Here is a 22,926-nt window from a genome sequence, read left to right as displayed (position 1 = left end):
AACTTGGCTTTCAGGTCCCTCTGTATTGTCCTCAGCTCCTCCCTATTTCCATCTCCAAACGCCCTCTTTTTTAGTATTCAGGATGTCCTTAAAGTCCTTTGTTACCTATGGCTTGTTATTTGAATAACGAATAACAAGTAACAATATAAAGCTACCAAGGTAATTGAAACTGGCCTTTTGTTCAACCTCTTGGTTACCGATGTACAACTTGCCGTTGGGAGTATCCTGCTGTTTCGATGTTACCATACTTTTTTTTTACAGTTGATGGTTAGACCAGAATCTGCACTTGTTTGCATTACTTTGGGTAGGAGGATTTGTAGGTCTTCTGTAGCACTTGCTATTAGGGTGGTATCGTCCGCATATCTTATATTGTTGATGTTAACACCTCAAATTTTTATCCCATCTAGGTCTTCTATTTCTCTGAGAATCATTTCACTATAGATATTTTAAAATTCCAATGAGGCAAGCGTCTCTGTCTAAATCCTCTTTAAATTTTAGTCCAACTACTTATATTATTATCAGTTTTTACCACCGCCGTTTGGTTCCAATATGAATTGTGAAGTAGTTGTTCTTCCCTTCCGTCAGTGTTTAGTGAGAATTTGAAATAATACAAAGTATCAAAATGTCTTATGCCATATTGGGCGATTTCCGATCGCTGCTTTTAGTTAAATTAAGGGTTAACCCTTTTAACATTAGCATAATCCAAGCCTACGCACCAACAAATGATGGGGACGAAGAGGATAATAACAAGTTTTATGAAGATCGTGACGGCAATGTAAATCTCAGGATATAAAACTAGTCATGGGAGATTTTAACGCCAAAGTTGGACAGAAAACGGTTGATAATATTATAGGACCCTTTGGACTAGGGGAGAAAATTGAAAACAGGTTTACTGACTGATGTGTCAGATACAACCAAGTGACCACCAATACTTGGTATAAAAACCATCCACGTAGATTGTGTACTTGGATTAGCCCTGGAGATAGAACAAGGAATCAAATAGATTTCATTACCGTCAATGAACCCATTAGAAATAATATCACAAATTCTAAATCCTACTCTGGAGTAGACTGTTGTTCAGATCACCATCCAGTAATAGCTACCATCAAAACAAAATTAAAGAAACTGAAACGTGGAAAAAAGAGAAGTATGTGTTGGGAGAACAAAAAAAAAGATAGCATACTTAGCAACAATTCAAGACAGCTGTAGAAGAACACCTCAACGAAAACGAAACAACACCTATTTGGGACAGATTTAAATATTCTATACTACAATCAGCAGGGGAGATAATCCAAATACAAGAAACACAACACACCAACAAGGGGTGGATAACCCAAGAAATTCTACATCTGATGGAACAAAGAAGGTTAGTGAAGAATAATGAAGTGCAATTCAGAGAGCTAAACAGACAAGTGCGCAATATTGCAAAGGAAGAATGGTTAAATCAAAAATGCAATGATGTCACTCTCAGTTGAAGTCGCAGCTGAAATTTGTAGTTCTGGTCGCTCTCGTTTGCGCATGCTCGTTCTTTTACGCTTGCGCAGTACTCGTTGATCCTTTCCTTTAGAAATGGCCGATGCTGCCGCAGTTTCCTGTTCTGTTTCGACAGTGATGTGTTGTACCTGAGTCCGCGGTTCTTCGGTAGAAGTAGGCCTTGATTCTTTTCGAACTTGAGCTGTCTTCGCGGCAGTATCTTTCTTCGTCCTCTGTTTATGAGGCACAGCTTAAAACAAGCCGGAGTAGTTTATAAGTAACCTTATGAAAATATTGACTACTTTTTCTTCATTTAAACATTAATTTATTGATTTTTTTACGGGAGGGCTGGGTTCCAGCGTCTCGATCCTACGTCATCACGTGACATCCCCTAATCAGACGAAGATGGAGATGAAAATTCCTCTGAAAATATAAAAAAGACTTTGAGGCAAATAATGCATAAATTAAATGCATTAAAAGTAACCAAAAAGTAATTAAAGAAAAAATAATAAATATGGAGGCTATGTTTGATAAAATGACAAAGAAACAAGAAAAAATGGAAAAGAAAATTACAGATTTGGAAATTAAAATGGAAGACGTGGATGGAAGAATGAAGGAAATGGAAGTTGATAATAATGCCTGGACATCAGAAAGAAAACAACTCGTGGAAAAAATTGATAAGCTTGAAAATGTTAGTAGACGTAACAATATTAAAATTGTTGGACTTAAAGAAGGTACCGAAGGAGAAGACCCAATAATTTTTTTCAAAAATGGATCCCTAAAAAATTGGAAATGGGAGAAGAAACTTCAATTGAGATTGAAAGGGTGCACAGAGCCTTAAGGCCAAGATCTCAAGATGATCAAAATCCGCGATCAATTTTGATAAGATGTTTAAGATACCAGGATAAAGAAAAGATTCTGAGGGCGGCTGTCCAAGGTGCCAAAAGAAGAAAGGGTCCATTGATGATAGCAGAGAAACCAGTTCTTTTTTATCCTGATATAAGTTATAACTTTTTGAAGAGAAAGAAAGAATTTAATTCAGCCAAAGAAGTCTTATGGGAAAAAGGTTACAAATTTTTAATGCGCCACCCAGCAACACTGATAAATTTTTTGGAAGAGAAAAAAAGATTTTTTCCCGATTATCGAGATGCGGAGGTGTTCGCACAAAAACTTCCATCTATTCGCTAATTAAACGTAGAGATTTATAAACGTAATGGTTAAAGACGAAGACAGAGATAGCAAATGGAACTGATGGACATTTAAGGATGATACAAGGGCAAAAAGTAAAATTTTAGAAATGTTAATTGAGAATAATATGTTTTTTCTTTTCTTATATATATACTTTTTACGTTGCGGGGAGGCTGGGGAGCTTTGAATCGGTTACTACAGGATTCACGTGTGTAATCATGGCGATTGCCATGACCCGTACAACAGAGGTGGGTAATGTGTTTTTTTTCTTTCACAACATTAGTAGGGGGGTATTTTGTTTTTTTCCTTATACTCTATTTCTCTTCTATCTTTCTGCCTGGATGATTGGTGAGGACACACATAGCAACATGGAGACTTCTAAAAAGATTTCCCAGGATACCACGAAAGTTGAAAGATTAGGTATTATTATAGATTGGAGTAACATAATTAAAAACAATGTCTAATATATTGAATTTTTTAAGTTTTAATGTTAATGGGCTTAATGGACCAGTAAAAAGAAAAAGAATTTTAACATATATTAAAAAAATGAAAATAGATATAGCTTTCCTACAAGAAACTCATTTAACGGACATAGAACATCAGAAATTAAAAAGAGACTGGGTTGGAAATGTTATTGCAGCTTCATTTAACTCAAAGGCGAGAGGAGTTGCAATTTTGGTTAATAAAAATTTACCAATTAAAATACAAAATGTATTAATTGATTCGGCAGGAAGATATTTAATTATACATTGTCAAATTTTTTCAGAACTATGTACTCTTATGAATATTTATGCACCAAATGAAAATGATGTAAAATTTATACAGGAGGTCTTTTTGAATTTGGCTAACGCACATGATAAAATATTAATAGGTGGAGATTTTAATTTTTGTCTAGATCCAGTTTTAGATAGATCAATAAAGGCTATTACAAAATCAAAAGTAGCAAAATTAACTCTATCATTGATGAAAGCCTTAAATTTGATTGATATATGGAGAAGAATCAATCCAAAAGAAAGAGATTATTCATTTTATTCAAATAGACATTAAACATACTCAAGGATAGATTTTTTCCTATTATCAACGAATATTCAAGATAGAGTGAAAAATGTGGAATATAAAGCAAGAATATTGTCTGATCACTCTCCTTTAATAATGACAATGATAATGATAGATAAAGAGGAATCAATTTATAGATGGAGATTTAACTCAATTCTACTAAAACGTCAAGATTTTTGTGATTTTATGAAAAAGCAGATTCAGTTCTTTTTAGATACAAATTTACATTCAGTTGATGATAAATTTATATTGTGGGAAGCAATGAAGGCATATTTGAGAGGTCAGATAATAAGTTATACTTCTAAAATTAAGAAGGAATATATGATAGAAATAGATCAATTGGAAAAAGAGATTATAAAATTAGAAAAAGAATCTCAAAGAAATATGACAGAAGAAAAACAAAGACAACTTATTAATAAGAAGTTAAAATATAATACACTCCAGACATATCGAACAGAAAAAGCAATTATGAGAACTAAACAGAGATATTATGAACTAGGTGAAAGATCACATAAGGTCCTTGCATGCCAGTTAAAAACAGATCAGATTTCTAAAACAATAAATGCAATCCGAACAAAAGTGAATAAAGTTACTTATAAGCCTCTAGAAATTAATGAGGCTTTTAAGAATTTTTATTCTGAGTTGTACAAATCAGAATCAAAGAATGATGATGTTAAGATAGAAAGATATTTAGCACAAATAACTCTTCCAAAATTACATATGGAAGAACAGAAGGGATTAGGTATGCCTTTTACAGTGAAGGAGGTTGAAGAAGCTCTGGGATCACTTCAAAGTAATAAATCTCCAGGAGAAGATGGTTTTCTGCCTGCATTTTATAAAATGTTTAAAGATTTATTAATTTCTCCCTTTATGGAGTTAATACATCAAGCAGAAAGAACGCATAGACTTCCAGAATCTTTTTCAACAGATATTTTAATAGTATTGCCAAAAAAAGATAGAGACCTTTTAAAGCCAGCATCATATAGACCTATTTCTTTATTAAATACTGATTATAAAATAATAGCAAAAATCTTATCTAAATGCTTATCAAAATTAGTGCATATGGATCAAACAGGATTTATCAAAAATAGACAATCGGCAGATAATGTAACCCGGATAATTAGTATAATCCATTTAGCGCAAAAGATTGAGGAAACGAGTGTGGCAGTTGCTTTAGATGCAGAAAAAGCATTTGATAGATTGGAATGGGATTTTTTATTTAAGGTATTGGAAAAATATGGATTAGGAACATCATTTATAAAATAGATTAAAACCTTAAATACTAATCCCAAAGCTAAAGTAGTGACAAATGGTCAAATTTCGACACCATTTCAGTTAACAAGATCAACTAGGCAAGGTTGTCCATTATCACCTGCTTTGTTTGTGTTGGCAATAGAGCCATTAGCTGAATTAATAAGAATGAACCCAGATATTAAGGGTTTCAGAGTTAATCAGGAAGAATACAAGATTAATTTATTTGCTGATGATGTTCTACTTTATTTAACAGATCCATTACATTCATTATGTAAATTATCTTATGGATTAGAAGAATATGGGAAAATATCAGGTTATAAAGTAAATTGGGATAAAAGTGAAATTTTACCTCTTACTAATGGAGACTATAGTCAATGTGGATTAATAACCTCAATTTAGATGGCCGGCAAATGGTATAAAATATTTAGGTATAAGAGTTGATAATGATATAAAAAACTTATACAAATTAAATTATTCACCACTTTTGAAAAAAATTCAGGAAGATCTTGATAAATGGATGGCATTACTAATAACATTAGTAGGTAGAGTAAATACTATAAAAATGAATATATTCCCTAGACTACAATATTTATTTCAATCATTACCAATACAATTACCCCAGAAGTTTTTTCAAGAGTTAAACAAATATGTGAGGAAGTTTCTCTGTAAAGGTAAGATATCAAGAATATCGTTGGAAAAATTGACATGAAAATTTGATCTAGGAGGGTTACTACTTCCAAATTTTAAGAATTATTATAAAGCAAATCAACTTAGATTTATTGCATCTTTTTTTGAGAAAGATAAACCGGCATGGATTAGAATAGAACTAGATAAAATAGGAGAAAACGTACCAGAAGATTTTATATATAAATGGGAATACAAATGGATACGGGAAAAGAAAGAATCTCCTATATTAAAACATTTGATTGATTTATGGAATAAGATAAATGTTGATGATGAGACCAAAAAATCTTTATTAGCAAAGAGATCTTTAATTCAAAATAGACTTATTCCTTTTACAATGGACAATCAACTTTTATATGATTGGTTTCAAAAAGGGATAGATACATAGGAGATTGTTTTGAAGGAGGTATATTAGTGTCATTCGATCAATTAAAGAATAAATATAAAGTATCAAACAACACGCTTTTTTGTTACTTTCAACTAAGGGCTTATATAAGAGAAAAACTAGGTCAAACAATGTTATTGCCGAAATCTAATGAAATAGAAATTTTAATTCAAAAAGGAAATATTAAAAAATTTATATCTTGTATGTATAATTTGATTCAAAAACAGGCAATTAAACAAGGAGTCCATAAGTCAGGACAAAAATGGGGAAGTGATTTGAATATTAAAATTGAAGAAACAAATTGGTCAAGACTATGTCTTGATAGTATGACAAATACAATAAATGTTCGGTTAAGATTAGTGCAATATAACTTTCTACATCAATTATATATTACACCACAAAAATAAATAAATTAAATCCAAGTTTATCTGATCAGTGTTTCCGATGTAACCAAGAAACTGGTACATTTTTACATTCGACATGGTCTTGTTCTAAAATTCAACCTTTTTGAACAAATTTAAGACTTTTACTGGAACAAATTACGGGAATACAACTTCCTCATAATCCAATATTACTTTTACTAGGTGATATTGAAGGGATAAAACCGAAACTCAAACTAAATAAATATCAGAAAGAATTCATAAAAATTGCACTGGCAGTAGCCAAATAGGCTATTGCAGTTACTTATAAATCAGATACATATTTAAGTATAGATTGTTGGAAGAAAGAAATCTATGGTTGTATTCCATTAGAGAAAATTACTTATAATTTAAGAGATAAATATGAAACATTTTTGAAAATTTGGTGCCCTTATTTACAAAAGACAGGACTAAATATATAGGTGCTCTGAAGATGAAACAATTGGTTACTTGGGGAAAGAAATAAATATATATACTAAAGTTATTAAGAACTCCATGGAGCATGTGGAGATCTTCCAACAACCAGGCACTCTTTCTTTTTTTTTCTTACTTTCTCTTTTTTTTATATAGGGAAGTTAGGGGGAGGGGTTAAGGGAGGGGGGAAGGGATATATACATTTTTTTCCACACTTGTAATTACTTAAAAACGCAATTAAATAAAACTTTTAAAAAATGCAATGAAGCAGAAGGCCATATTAACAACGGCAAAGAAATGGACAGGAAAATTAAGGAAATTAGGGAATTAAGAAAACCTCCTCTACAGAATGCATAAGATCAGCAGACAGATCCAGATGAAGTATGTGGGAGGAGGATTCAGTATATAGAGCAGCTGTCTGAGGATAATAGAGGGGAACCCCCAGATATTAAACACCCTAATTCTGGCCCACCTATTACCAAAGAAGAAAAAACTAAAGCAATGTAAAGCATGAAACGTGGTAAAGCCACTGGGCTTGAGGAAACCTCAGTTTACAAGCCCTAGAAGATCTGGGCATAGATATTCTTTTTGAACTGTTTAATGGCATATATGAGTCTGCTGTATTGCCTGATGATTGCTTGAAATCTGTACTTATAGCTCTGCCAAGAATTCCTGGAATTAATGACTGCGAAAATTATAGAACAATCTGTCTTAAGATTCACCTAATAAAGATTTTGTTGAGAATTGTTCTGAGACGAATTAAAAATAAGTTAAGGCCAGAAACTTCCAAGTAAAACCCTGTCTGAGTCTGTCCCATTTGTCTGTGCTTGACAGATCGCTCTCTAAAGTTTCCTCATTGTGTACCTGTCCCAGTATCTTTTATTTTCCTTCTCAACCTCATTCTCCTGCCTTCTCCCCATAACATTTGACGCCTTTACAGAAAATCTTTGGGATCAACGGCAATACGCATATTCAACAGTTCATCTTTCTGCGACAGGAGAACACACTTCAGAGATCAACAGTCTCTGCATTTTTATTTCATACATTATTATTACACATTGGTGCAGTATTATTGTGTATATTATTATTCCCGGTTTATTTTTAGTAAAGTCTGCACACTGCTAATTGTGTTTCTAAATGTCGCTGCTGTAACGAAAGAATTCCCCACTCGGGATCAATAATGTATTTATTTATTATTATCAACATCATCATGATTATTCTGCAGCCTTTATCTCTTTCATCAATTTTCCCAACTCTTTACTTCACGCCCGACTAATCTGATGTATCACCTCCCCTCCACCCCACATTCTTTCTCCCTCCCTTCCTTTCCGGTTCTGAAGAAGGGTCTCGGTCTGAAACGCCGACTGTTCTCTCCCCTCCATTGTTGCTTTCTGCCCCCCTGAGTTCCTCCAGCATTTTGTGGGTGTTGTTTTGGATTTCCGCATCTGCAGATTTTTTTTTAATCCTGTTTAAACAAATGCGCATGCGTGGGCGTCACAGCCGATCGCGAATATTGCGCATGCGCCCAGTAGATGAGAGGCTCGCAGGGATCGGACGCAGGTAGGAGCGGGGCCGCGGGGGGGAACTTTATTAACGGCGTCTGCACCGCGATTGAAGGAACATTACTATGAGCTCCGACCCCACTGGTCCGGCACCTCAGGACAGTCCCAGTCCTTTCCGTCTCTCTCAGCCCCACGATTTACCCGAGTGACGGGGAGTTAACGGCTGATTCAGAGCTGGCGGCGCCGCCATTTCTGCGGCGCATGCGCATTGCTGGGTCCTTGAATCGCGGATAGACAGGTTTCTTGTTCTTGGTGTCTGCTGGGTAAGGAGGCAGCCATGGGTGACACTACCAGCATTGTCCCTTTAGAATATGCCCAAATACTGCAACCTCCAGCCATGTCAATCCGAGGATCAGTACCTCGGAACAAAAATATACTGTCCAGTCAGTGGAAGTGTAAATTAGTGCTGTATGGCTAAAAGAAATCCTCCCGTCAACTTTAGTTCTCTGTGTAAATAACGATATGAAACACCTTGTTCTTGATGACAAGTGACTTGTAGCTTGCACATCACAAAGGTGCCCCATTCCAATGACAATAACTACTGCCCACCCCTTCATAGTCATTGCCATCGATGGGTTCATCACTGTCAATCAGCTGGGGGTGGAAGGGGATCCCAGTAATTAGAAAATGTCCAGGATCCGACATGTAGTAACAAGTTCACTTTGTAGTGTTGTGGAGCATGACCAGCGCTTGAAATGATACCAAAAATCAGGAAAAATTGAGCCGAGACACAGGTTGATTGAAGGCAAAAATAGCCTATTCTCATACAGAGGGAATACAGTCAGAGAATTTAGACGTACAGAAAAGCTGGATGAACTCTGCAGGTCGGGCAGCATCCGTCGAAAGAAGCAGTCAACGTTCTTTCAACGGATGCTGCCCGACCTGCTGAGTTCATCCAGCATTTTTGTACATCTTGATTTGACCACAGCATCTGCAGTGTACTTTGTGTTTACAGTCAGTAATTTTGTTGGTCAGTCAGGATGCCTGATCCGTGACATGTTAGAAGATGAGGAGTTCATATCTAAACATAGAAACAGAAGTCTGCAATATATTACAGGCCCTTCGGCCCACAATATCATGCTGACCATAAAACCTACTCTTGAAACTGTCTAGAGTTTGACTACCACATAGACCTCTATTATTCTAAGCTCCACGTACGTACCTAACAGTGTCTGAAAAGACCCTGATTGTATCCGCCTCTACCACCGTCGCTGGCAGTGCATTCCATGCACCCACCACTCTCTGTGCGAAAAAATTACCTCTGGTATCCCCCTTGTACCTACTTCCAAGCACCTTAAAACTATGCCCCCGCATGTTAGCTAGCTCAGCCCTGGGAAAAAACGTCTGGCTATCCAGACGATCAATGCCTCTCATCATCTTATACAACTCTCTCAGGTCACCTCTCATCTTCCATCGCTCCAAAGTTTACTCAACCTATTAATGTAAGGCATGCTCTCCAATCCAAGCAACATCCTTGTAAATCTCCTCTACACCCTATTTAGAGTATTTTTTCCTGTAGTGAGGTGATCAGAATTGAACTGTGCTAAAAGTAGGGCCTAACGAAGGCCTTTTATATCTGTAATAGAACCTCACCGCTTTTGAACTCAGTCCCATGGCTGATGAAGACCTTCTTAAAAACATTGTCCAGCTGCATAGCAGCTCTGCATGAACTATTGACACAGATCCCAAGATCTTGCTGATCCTCCAAACTGCCAAGGGTCCTATCATTAATATTGTAATCTGTCTTCAAATTGGACCTACCGAAATGAACCACCAGGTTGAACTCCATCTGCCAATTCTCAGTCCAGTTCTACATCCTATCGATGTAACGCTCTACTGTGACACTACAGTTCCCACTACATTTGCGTCATCGACAAACTTACACACCCACCCTTCTACTTCCTCATCAAGGTCATTTTTAAAAGTCAGAATGAAGAGAGAGGAGGGGTCCCAGAACAGATCGCTGCAGAATATCACTGGTCACATCCTCCATGCAGAATACAGACCATCGACAACCACTCTTTGCCTTCTGTGGCCAAGCCAGTTGTGGATCCGCAAAGCAGCTCTCCTTGGATCCTTCCTCGTTACTTTCTCAATGAGCCTCGTATGGGGAAACTTATCAAAAGTCTTACTGAAAACCACGTACACTACATCCAATGTTCTACCTTCATCAATGTTACATCCCCAAAGAGTTCAGTCAGGTTAGTAAGGCATGACCTGCCCTTGACAAAGCCACGCTGACGACCCCTAACCTGATGCTCATAAGTCCTCCCGCTTAGGATCTTCTCCAACAAATTGCCCACCACCGATGCAAGACTCACTGGTCTATAATTTCCTGGGTTACCTCTACTCCCTTTCTTGAACAATCCTCGGGTGCTTCTCCCATCCCTATTGATGATACAAAGATCATCGCCAGATGCTCAGCAATCTCCTCCCTCGCTTCCCACAGTCACCTGCAGTATATCTCAACTTGAGTTGAACTCAGTAATGCCAGAGCTCAAATTGAGTGAAGATCTTATAGAAACATGTAAAATTATGACAGGGATAGATAAGATAGAGGCAGGAAAGTTGTTTCCACTGGTAGGTGAGACTAGAACTAGAGGACATCACCTCAAGATTCAGGGCATTTGGGATGGAGATGAGGAGGAACTGCTTTTCCCTGAGGGTGGTGAATATGTGCATTTCTCTGCCCAATGAAGCACTGGAGGTTTCTTCAGTAAATGTATTTGAGACAAAGTTGGATAGATTTTTCCATAGTAGGGAGATTAAGGGCGATGGAGTAAAGGCAGGTTGGTGGAGATGGGCCAGATGACGTTCTCATGCTCCAATTTCTTATGTTCTCACCACAGACTAAAATCTTACCTGAATAATTGTTCTTCACACATTGATGTCCTTTCAATTATTCTTACAGGTCTGAAATGGCAGAACAGTTGTGCAAGGGAATCTCAACATGTCAGTTTTTCTCTCTCTGACCGGATATATAAGGAGTGACCAAATATTTTCTTTGCAAGACCAACACATCTGTTGTCAATCCTTGGAAATGAAGAAGTATCTCATCCCAGCTGGAAATGTGTTTTCTGTCTAAAGTGAAGTTTTCTTTTCTAACTCAGTGTTATCTACTGGAGCCGGGGTGCTGAGAAAACACCAGCATTTGTTCACTGAAGATCAGTTCTTCAATTGCAGTGAGATATCATTCTCCTTCTCTCAGTGTGGGAAGGGATTCACTCACAGCCTACCCACAGACACACCAGCGAGTTCACACTGAGAAGATGCCATTGACCTGCTCAGACTGTGGGAAGGGATTCACTCAGTCATCTCAACTGGAGGTGCATCGGCGAATTCACACTGGGGAGTGGCCATTCATGTGCTCTGCATGTGGGAAGAGATTCACTTGGTCATCCAACCTTGTGAGGCACTACCGCGTTCACACTGGGGAGAGGCCATTCACTTGCTCAGAATGTGGGAAGGGATTTGCTCGGTCATATCAACTGATTGAACATCAGCGAGTTCACACTGGGGAGAAACCGTTCAGCTGCTCTGAATGTGGGAGGAGATTCAAAGAATCAGACACACTTGTGAAACACTACCAAATTCACACTGGGGAGAAGCCATTCACGTGCTCTGAATGTGGGAAGGGATTCACTCGGTCATCAGATGTTAAAATACATCAACGAATTCACACTGGGGAGAAACCATTCATCTGCTCTGAATGTGGGAAGGGATTCACTAACTCATCCCACCTTGTGAAGCACTGCCGAATTCACACCGGGGAGAAACCATTCATCTGCTCAGATTGTGGGAAGGGATTCACTGACTCATCCAAACTTGTGAGGCACTACCCAATTCACACTGGGGAGAAGCCATTCAGGTGTTCTGAATGTGGGAAGGGATTCACTCGGTCAACCAGCCTTGTGAAGCACAGCCAAATTCACACCAGGGAGAAACTGTTCACCTGCCCAGATTGCGGGAAAGAATTCACTCGGTCCTCAGACTTTAAAGAACATCAACAAATTCACACTGGCCACTCACCTGTTCTGAATGTGGGAATGGATTCACAAATACATCTCAATTGAATGAACATCAGCGAGTTCACACTGGGGAGAAACTGCTCAACTGCTCAGACTGTGGGAAGGAATTCACTCAGTCATCACATCTGTTCAGACTGGGAATGAAATCACACTTTCATCTCACCTACCGACACACCAGACTGATTTCAGCAGTGAGAGGACGTTGATCTGCTCAGACTGTGGTAAGGCATTCACACACTGATCCACACTGCAGAGACAGTGGTGGGTTCACAGTGTGGGGAGGGTGGTCACCTGCTCAGACTGTGGGAAGGCATTCACACACTGATCCACACTGCAGAGACAGTGGTGGGTTCACACTTGGTGAGGGTGGTCACCTGCTCAGACTGTGGGATGGGTTTCAGTCTGTCATTCATCCTTGTGTCGCCCTACCGAGCTTTGATCCATCGTGAATCGGAGAGATCAGAAGCTTGAGAGGACGTAATTCACTCAGGTTCGCCAATTGAGTATTAAGGGCAGTGGTTCAGCGCAGGTGATTTTTGATCTTTCAGCAGTGGCCAATCAGCATCAGGTCAGGCAGGAGCAAATGGAGCGGCCAGTGTCAGAGTGGGCAGAGTCAGAGCGGAGACTTTGAGTCTTTACCTCTTTGAGGTTTCAGTGAGAAAAGCATTCAATCAGAGAAGGCAAAATCATGATGGAACTAGATTTTTTATCTTAACATTTGCTCAGTTAGAACAGTGGAGATGACAGGCGGGATAGTGGAAAGCTCCTTTGCGGGATGTGGGAAGGCAGGGGACCCTCCTGTGTCCCTGATAACTACACCTGTGAGAAGGGCTTCCAGCTTCAGCTCCGAACAATCCACATTACGGAGTTGGAGCTGGAACTGGATGAACTCCAGATCATTCGGGAGGCCGAAGGGGTGATAGGACATATAGAGAGGTAGTTGAACCGAAGGTGCACGGCACCGGAAACTGGGTGACAGGAAGGGGAAGGGGGAAACAGCGAGTGCAGTTTACCCCTGTGTCCATCCCCCTGAACAACACAGATATCAATTTAGATACTGTCGGGGATGGTGGGGATGACCAGGTAAAGGAAAGTCACAGCAACAGGGTCTCTCTGGCTCTGAGGCTGAGAAGGGAAGGATGGAGAAGAGGTGAGCTGTGGTCAGAGGTGATTCAGCAGCTCAGGGAACTGACTGGATGTTCTGTGGGTGAGAATGAAATTCCACGATGACATGTTGCCTCCTGTGTGCTCGGGTCTGTGACATCTCCGGTCGAGTGCTCAGCATTTCCCGGGAGGGTGAACAGTGAAGGTCGTGGTCCATGTGGGTAACAATGATATAGGGTGGTCGAGTAACGAGCTTCTCAAAGGCAGTTCAGGGAGTGAGCTGCTAAGTTAAATGGCTGCTCGTCCAGGGCTGTGACCTCAGGACTGCCATCTGTGCCACGGGCCAGGAAGAGGAAGAATAAACTGTTTAACACGTGGCTAAGGAGTTGGTGCAGGAGGGAGAGTATAAGATTTTTGGATCTTCTGAGCTGGTGAGAATTGCTGTGTACAGAGGAGTGTGAGTGTGTTGGGGGAAGCGCACATCGCTGATGGTGTATGACTGGGCAGGCAGGTCTCTCACACACAAACACATGCAGTGGAGTGGGAGGGAGGGGAGTGAGAAGGGAAAAGGGGAATAAGGAGGATGGAGTTAGGGCTCCTTCACAAAGTCCCAGACTCACCCACTCCTCCCCCTCTGGAATTGGTCCCATTCCCTATCCCAGGCTGGGGGTGAGCATTGGGTTGCCTTGTCAAGAAGAAAAGGAATTAATTGTTTGATAGCATTTTGTTCACACACTTTGATAATAAATTTATGTTGAACTTGAACAATGATACGTATTGTTTGTAAAACGTGTACTGATGAGAAATGGTCTCAGTGAAGGACCGAGAGTGGAAAACGAACCGGTGTTCAGCCCCACTGCTCCGTGCTGGACAAGAACCCCTATCTGAGTCTGTCCCATCTGTCTGTCCTTAACACGTCTCACTCTAAAGTTTCCTCTTTCTGTACCTGTCCCAGTGTCTGTAATTTTCCTTCTCAACCCCATTCTCCTGCCTTCGCCCATGACCTTTGACACCCTTACTAATCAGTAACTGATCAAATTCTGTTTTAACTAAACCTGATGGCTTGGCCTCTGAGCCGTCCGTGGCAATGAATTCCACAGCTCCCTCATCTCTCCAAAAGCATGCTGTCTGGGCTTAGACATTTTGACACGGACGGTTAAAAAATGGTGGCTATCTACTCTCTCTCTATCCCTCTCTTATTCTGATCAAGTTCTCTCAGGTCACCCTGATTCTCCTCCACTCCAGAGAAAACAGCCCAAGTTTGTCCGAACTCTCCTTACGCAGTAGCTCATGCCTCTAATCCAGACACATCCTGGTGAACCTCTTCGTTACTATCCTAAACACCAGCGGCGTAACAGGCTTTAAGTAAGTAAATGGTGGGTTGCTGATTAATAAGGCTGTTGAAGGTGAAGGGTAGAAAGCAGCAGAATGGGGTTTAGAGGGAAAATCCTATAGCCATGATCGAATGGTGGAGAAGACTCAATGAATGGAATGAGTATTTCAGTTCCTATGACTTGCGGTGTAGTGGTGAGATGGCGAAGCCGTGGGGAGTAAGGTGCAGGTATGATTGGGTGTCTGGGTAGGAGGTGGTGTCAAGCACCTTTTCACTTTGTCTTATGCTCAACAATTAACTCAAAAGAGTGTATCAGTCATAACAGCGCTTATTTTTACTTGCAGCGAGGGAAGACCGGCACAAGAGCGAGTAACAGCTGTTCTCCAAAAAAGCACAAGCGTGTACATTCACTGCTTTGGACACAAGTTCAAGGTCAGGGTGCATTCTGTTTGTCTGCTTAATCAGCGTGTTCAGCATTTTCCCAGTGACACAGCTGCCGGTCTGCAGTCGAGTGCTCAGGTACCATCAGCATCGTGATGCACGAACATTATTAGCAAAGCTCTCTGATACAATACAGGTTCCAGCTGGTTACAGACAAAAATGGTAGAAGTGAAGTGCATTCCCCCAGTGGTGGAGAAACATTGCTACACCACTCGCTCTCTGTGAAAATAGTTCCAAACCCTACAGCTCTCTCCATTTCTGTTAACATCTCCGATCCGTGTAGCCTCCGCCATCTGTGACAGCCCTTCTACACCTACACCCATCACCATTCTGTGAACCCGTCTGACCCCTACTCCACTTGTCATCTCTGTAAAACCCTCCACCATCCACCCTGGCAGATTCAGATGACAGTGGACCCGAGAAAGACACCGACTATGGGCTCACCAAACACATTCACAGGAGCTGACATTTTTTATAAACCTCCCGATTTGTACGGTTGTCTTGACTAAACAGCTTCCTATCTTTACCTCCCCAGCCCCACCCCCAACGTCCTGCTTTCCACAAGGATTCCATTCGTCCCTTCCCACTAATCCCCACCCCCCCCCCCCCCCCGGAACATATCCTTGCAAGCGAGGGAAGTTCTATACACTCCCATTTACTTCCTCCCTCAGTCCCAGTCTGGATCACGAACAGACCTTCCAGGTGAGGCAACACTTCACCTGCGAGTCTGTCAGGTTGCTGTGCCGTACCTGTTGCTCCCAGTGAGGCAACACTTCACCTGCGAGTCTGTCAGGTTGCTGTGCCGTACCTGTTGCTCCCAGTGAGGCCTCCTCTACGTCGATGAGACCCAACGTTGATCAGGAGTCGACTTTGACAAGTACGTTCGCTCCGTCCGCAACAAACGGAATCTCCCATTCACGAGCAAGCGTAGATCTGCAGATGCTGGAAATCCAAGCAGCACACACAAACTCATTACAAATGATTTCAAGTCCCCTGGCCCCGATCATCTTACTTTCACTGTGGATACCCCGTCCATGTACACCTCCCCCTCCCACCAGGAAAGCCACACGAGCTTTCTCCATTTCCTTCTGGACAACCAGACCCAACGAGTTGCCCTCCACCACCACTCTCCTGCTCTTTGTTTCACTTCTTTGTTTGAGCGGAGCTCTGCTGTCACCTTGTAGTGAGCCGGTGCTGTTTTCCCTTGGGGCTCCGGATTCAGAAGACAAGGCGGGTGTTATGGTTCAGCTGATCCGGTTGGAGTGCACCGAGACAGAATACAAGGTGTTGCTCCTCCACCCTGAGCCAGTTAGCGGAGCACTTCGCCGAGCAGCTTCGCACCGTCCGCCACAAGTAGAACTTCACAGCGCCAAAGATTTTAATCCTGATTCCCATTCAGGGTTGTCAGAGGTTAAAGCGGGACATCATTAGGAGGCAGGAACAGGCTGAGAATTGGCGGGGGGTGTTCAGCCCACTTGCGTGTGAATGATTCGTTTTGGTCTGTCAAATTTGGAGACACAGCTCAGTACTAATGTTAAGACTCTTGGCAGTGTGGAGAATAAATGAATCGTTGTCCTTAGGACACTCAAAGCTACAGCACGGGTTGACATGTTGCTAGGAAGGCGTATGGTGTGATGACCTTCATCAACTGTGGAATTGTGTTCAAGGTAATGTTAGATCTACAAAGACCTTGTTAAGAGCCCACTTGGATTACTGTTTTCAGTTCTGGTCACCTCACTACAGGAAGAATGTAGATGCTATAGAGAGTGTGCAGCGCAGGTTTACAAGGATGATGCAGAACATGCCTTATGAGTATAGGTTGAGTAAACTTGACCTTTTCTCCGTGAAGGGACGGATGACGAGAGGTGACCCGATCGACATGTATAAGCTGATGAGAGGCATTGTTCGTGTGGGTAGCCAGGGATGAAGTGGCTAACACGAGCGAGCATATTTTTAAGGTGCTTCTTAGTAGCTTCAAGGGGGTTCCTGAGGTAAGTTTTTGCACAGACAGTGGTGTGTGTGTGTGTGTGTGTGTGTGTGTGCAATGCATTGCCAGGGGCAGCGGTAATGGCGGGTAGATAGATAGATAGATACTTTATTCATCCCCATGGGGAAATTCAACTTTTTTCCAATGTCCCATACACTTGTTGTAGCAAAACTAATTACATACAGTACTTAACTCAGTAAAAAATATGATATGCATCTAAATCACTATCTCAAAAAGCATTAATAATAGCTTTAAAAAAGTTCTTAAGTCCTGGCCGTAGAATTGTAAAGCCTAATGGCATTGGGGAGTATTGACCTCTTCATCCTGTCTGAGGAGCATTGCATCGATAGCAACCTGTTGCTGAAACTGCTTCTCTGTCTCTGGATGGTGCTATGTAGAGGATGTTCAGAGTTTTCCATAACTGACCGTAGCCTACTCAGCGCCCTTCGCTCAGCTACCGATGTTAAACTCTCCAGTACTTTGCCCACGACAGAGCCCGCCTTCCTTACCAGCTTATTAAGACGTGAGGCGTCCCTCTTCTTAATGCGTCCTCCCCAACACGCCACCACAAAGAAGAGGGCGCTCTCCACAACTGACCTATAGAACATCTTCAGCATCTCACTACAGACATTGAATGACGCCAACCTTCTAAGGAAGTACAGTCGACTCTGTGCCTTCCTGCACAAGGCATCTGTGTTGGCAGTCCAGTCTAGCTTCTCGTCTAACTGTACTCCCAGATACTTGTAGGTCTTAACCTGCTCCACACATTCTCCATTAATGATCACTGGCTCCATATGAGGCCTAGATCTCCTAAAGTCCACCACCATCTCCTTGGTCTTGGTGATATTGAGACGCAGGTAGTTTGAGTTGCACCATATCACAAAGTCCTGTATCAGGTCTTTTAACAGATTCTTAGATAGGTACACGGAGCTTAGCAAAATAGTGGGCCACGCGTTAGAGAAATTCTAGGCAGTTTCTAGAGTAGGTTACACGGTCGGCACAACATTGCGGGCCGAAGGGCCTGTAACGTGCTGTGGTTTTCTATGATTCTGTGGAGCTCCATGCCACGCAAACGCAGTTTTTGAGAAGGTGATGATTGCTTGCCTGGATATTGATTGTGTTGTTGCAAACTCTGGGTGACTGGAAGAGAAGTCTGTCGCAACAATATGACTCTTCCCATTACAATCAAACAACCAATCACCGAATGTGAAGGACGGCTTGTCTGGTACAGGGGGTGGAGTCAGGGGATTTGCTTGCTGCTCTGGTCTGTGGGTACGACATATCTCGTATGAAGTAGTGGTCCGTCAGATGTCTCAGTTCATTCTTGGACAGTACGTCACTTCATCAGCTCGTTGTTTACGTTTCTTTCCTCATCAGGGTGCACTTCGTGAACCTTCTGGAACACTTCCTTGTGTGACGACCTGAAGACACGAACCTGTTCCCCTGGAGGACCATATCTTCCAATGCTGACAGTTCAGCTCTGTCTGCCCAATAATCCCGAACAAATATTGAACATCTATTCGTAGTTGCAGGCCATCCTTTCTGTATTGTCTCTCTGCGTACCTTCCTTGATGCAGCCGTCCCTGCTGGTGTCCTAATCATCTCTGTTCTATCAGGAGATATTGGAATGGAGGTAACAATCATGTCCACATAGGACATGTACATCAGCATTAATCACTTGGTAGGTCTTTTATTTCTTGTTGACAATGCATTAGTAGCAAATATATCCTCCCTAGCGTGTCGCACCAGACGGTCGGCCATTCCTGTCTGGCGCGTGGTGTCTGGATTGGTTTTTCGGATTAACGGGGTCACAATATGAACATTCCTGACTCGACCCTTTGTGTGTTTTACGAGGCCGAGTGGCTAGCTCAACGCTCAACCCAGCATGGATGGAAGGCGTGCCGGGAGGGGGAGGGGGTGTCACCCGACTTGGATTGGAACACAGGAGCCTGCGCTCCGGAGTCCGGCGCTGTTGTCACCGCCACCAAGCAACAGGAAACACCAGAGAGAAACCATAGCAACACACATAGAATGTCAGCGCCCCCCACAACCAAGCAACAGGAAACACCAGAGAGAGACCACAGCAACACACAGAATGTCAGCGCCCACCACCACCAAGCAACAGGAAACACCAGAGAGAGACCACAGCAACACAGACAGAATGTCAGCGCCCCCCACCACCAAGCAACAGGAAACACCAGCGACAGACCAGAGCAACACACAGAGAATGTCAGCGCCCCCCACCACCAAGCAACAGGAAACACCAGAGAGAAACCATAGCAACACACACAGAATGTCAGCGCCCCCCACCACCAAGCAACAGGAAACACCAGAGAGAAACCATAGCAACACAGACAGAATGTCAGCGCCCACCACCACCAAGCAACAGGAAACACCAGAGAGAAACCATAGCAACACACACAGAATGTCAGCGCCCACCCACCACCAAGCAACAGGAAACACCAGAGAGAAACCATAGCAACACACACAGAATGTCAGCGCCCCCCACCACCAAGCAACAGGAAACGCCAGAGAGAGACCATAGCAACACACAGAGAATGCTGGAGGATCTCAGCAGTTCCAGCGGCATCTATGGAAAAGACAACATCTGCAGTCAACAAAAACTGTTGTTTACCCGACAGCTCGACGTGTCAAAGGCTCCCTCTCTCACGAGCAATATCACTCATTTTCACAGCAAAAGGGGAGACTGACAGTCGCTGTTATCCTATTAAAAGTGTGCCGCAGCGAGATCCACGATGTTCCCTATCCTGCGACGCCACTGTCGGCAACACCAGCCTGAAATCAGGCATCCACAGGTCCGCACCCCGGAGGCGGGCCTGGAGAATGTCAAAAACCGGTCGGCCAAAGAGCACCCGGAACTGGAACCCATCCACCGTAAAAGAAAATAGGTTGCGAATGCCACTGGCAGCTCAGAGCCTCGATAGAACCCGACCAACCCTGAAAAGGGAAAAATGAGGTATTAAAGGCAAGAATTAGGCCGTTTTTGCAGCCACTTGGTGCCGTCTTAATTCTGCCCTTATTTCTTTGCTTTTCTGTTGCTTTGGGTAACAACATGAGTTCTGCCCGCCTCCCCCCTTTTTCATAGTATGCACCGTCACCTCGGCCTGTGCAGTTCCCCAGCTTGTGCTCGTGTGCTCTCTGCTGTCCGTGTCACGGTCCCAACCGTTAATCCCCCCATATTCTCCTAATTCCCCTTGTTGCGACACACCTGATTCTCATCTAAACCTGCAGCGTAAATACCCCGGCTTTGCATCCGCTCATCGCCAGGTCACTGTGTCAGCCAGTGTGGTAATTCAAGTTCCCAGCCGCCTCGGATTGTGCATTCTAAGTTTTACTTCAGTGCCGAGGTTTACCCGTGTAACTCTGTCTCTTCCTGTCAAGCTAAGTTTTGCCTGCCGCCTGTCTCCTGTTTGTCCTTCAGCTCCAGCAACGCCCTGTGTCAAGGTAAGTTTTGCCTGCCTGCTGCTTTTCCGCTCACCCTCCTGTTTGCCGTTCAGCCCCAGCCACGCTCACGCCCTCGTCTGCATCCCAACTCTATCTCCGTGCCGGTGTCCTGCGTTTGGGTTTTCCCGTTCCTTGTCACAGTCCAACACATATCCACAGCCTTTGGCAAAAAGTCATTTTCCTCACGGAGCTGTCTTTCTCTGAGCCTATTATCTGTGGTTCCACAGACTATTTTGTCCCCATCTGGTAAGTCTGTCAAATCTCCAAATTCACAGGACTTATTCAGTGTGTGCAGCTCAGCTCAGTATTGGTCTCAAATAACAACTTGTTTCTGGTCACAGGAAAGAAAGGTTGCTTCCCTCAATCGTGATGTTTTTTATTTGGAACAAAATACACCTCAAGGCTGTTTCCTCAATTTGAAAGCTGTTTTAGATATGCAAAGCATCTTTGCCAATTACATGTGGAAACATATACGCTTTCAGAAGTGGGAACCTACCGCTTTTCCTGGCTAAAAGAGTGAAGGTGTTTGTGGAGCGACCTCCCAATCTACGCTGCATCTCGCCAATATAACACAGGCTCCACTGGCAGCACTGCATACAGTATGTGACACTAACACACTCGCTGGTGAAGTGCGGCCTCCCGTGTAAACACTCCCTGAATGGTAGTGAGAGAGAGAGGGGGTGTAGGGGGGGATGTGTGGCAATTGTTCGGCAGCAAGGAGAAGTACCAGGAGGGAGATCAGTGGTGTGGGACGGGCTGCCAAGGGAGACGTACAGACCACTTTGGCGTGGTCCTATCTTCTGTCCAACACAGGCGGGATCTCCTGACGGCCATTTCAATACAGCTTCCCATTCACATCGCCACACGTCAGCACAAACTTTCCTCCACCTACTGTCAGCCCAAGATGATGGCCACCAGTTCCGCTGTGACTGCCAGTGAACGGTCAGTAAGTCATTTCCTCATCGTTACCTATCATCCGGGCACAAAAACAACCACAGCTAATTTTCCGGTTAAATTATCCTTTGATCCATCTGTAAAAAAAAAAGAAGGGTTCTCGCATCGTAATAATTGTGCTTTATATATGATCAAGCAACAGGCAGAACAGAATGCTTAGACGTGATTAAATCGTGTAAGCTAAAATCAGCTGAAGGCTTTGGAACAGCGGAGGTGGGGGGTTACCGAGAAAGATACATCGCATGATCCAACAGACCCATATTGCTAGAGTGGTGAGGACACAGGCACCCAGAACTAAAAATGCTCTTCTTGTGACGTTCCCAAGGGAAGCCCCCTGGGCCGCATCAAATTCTGCGAGAACGCCATCTTGCCAGCCAGGGCTGTATATGTTGCTTCATCAGCCACAAGCCCCGGATCACCAGCGACCCTAAAGAACCTCTGAATAAGGAGAAGAAAGCCTCCAGGTGTGGAGACAAGACAAGCACTGAGGCGAGAACGGGGTGAACGGAGGGCAGGGCTGAGGTAGGTTTGAAGGTCCCTACAAGAGGAAGCTGGAGTACAAGCTCCAGTAGGGTAGCATAGCGGGCGTGTAGTCGGCTACGAAGCAGGTCACCGGCTTCAAGGTTAAAGAAAGGAAGATCGGAGGCTTGCCTGGACAGGGCCAATGAAGTGGATTTGTTTTTCTCAGCAGGTTCAGCAGGGGACCTACTGCTGTCCACTCTCCCACTGGCCAAGACCACACACCCTCCCTGCCGTCGAGGCAGGTTGAACGGACAGCTGGAGAGACTAGAGACTCTGGCCCAGACGGTACCAGCCCCAGGGTACTGAAGGGCAGTGCGAGCCACCGGTCTGGTATTTTGTAGCACCTTTACAATTTGAGTCTGAGTCTGGAAAAGATACTGGTGCTGTTTGGCAAAAAAAAAAAAAATCCTTCCATCAGCTTTAGTTCTCTCTGGGTAAATAACGGTATGAAACACCTTTGTCATCGATGACAAGAGACTTGTGGCTTTCGCATCGCAAAATTACCACATTCCAATGAGAATAACCACTACCATTCCCTTCATGTTCGTTGGCATTGCCATCGATGGGTGTATTACTGTCAAGCGCTTGTTGGGAGGGGATCAAAGTCATTAGAAAATCGACAGGATCAGACATGTAATAACAAGTGCTCTTTTGTAG

At 42.9% G+C, this 22,926-nt stretch overlaps 1 protein-coding gene across 1 annotated transcript in view; it reads left to right on the top strand.

The window, feature by feature from the left end:
- Nucleotides 1-11,412: 11,412 nt before the first annotated feature.
- Nucleotides 11,413-22,926, top strand: part of LOC140722011 (uncharacterized) — a 156,617-nt gene continuing 145,103 nt past the window's right edge. The window contains 4 exon segments of the mRNA XM_073036825.1: nucleotides 11,413-12,461; nucleotides 12,464-12,668; nucleotides 20,771-20,793; nucleotides 22,073-22,211. Coding sequence (XP_072892926.1) covers nucleotides 11,705-12,461; nucleotides 12,464-12,668; nucleotides 20,771-20,793; nucleotides 22,073-22,211 — 1,124 coding nt within the window. The 5' untranslated portion in view covers nucleotides 11,413-11,704.

Source organism: Hemitrygon akajei, unplaced genomic scaffold, assembly GCF_048418815.1.
Source record: "Hemitrygon akajei unplaced genomic scaffold, sHemAka1.3 Scf000067, whole genome shotgun sequence".
Taxonomy (NCBI): domain Eukaryota; kingdom Metazoa; phylum Chordata; class Chondrichthyes; order Myliobatiformes; family Dasyatidae; genus Hemitrygon; species Hemitrygon akajei.
This window is presented reverse-complemented; position numbering and strand designations above follow the sequence as displayed.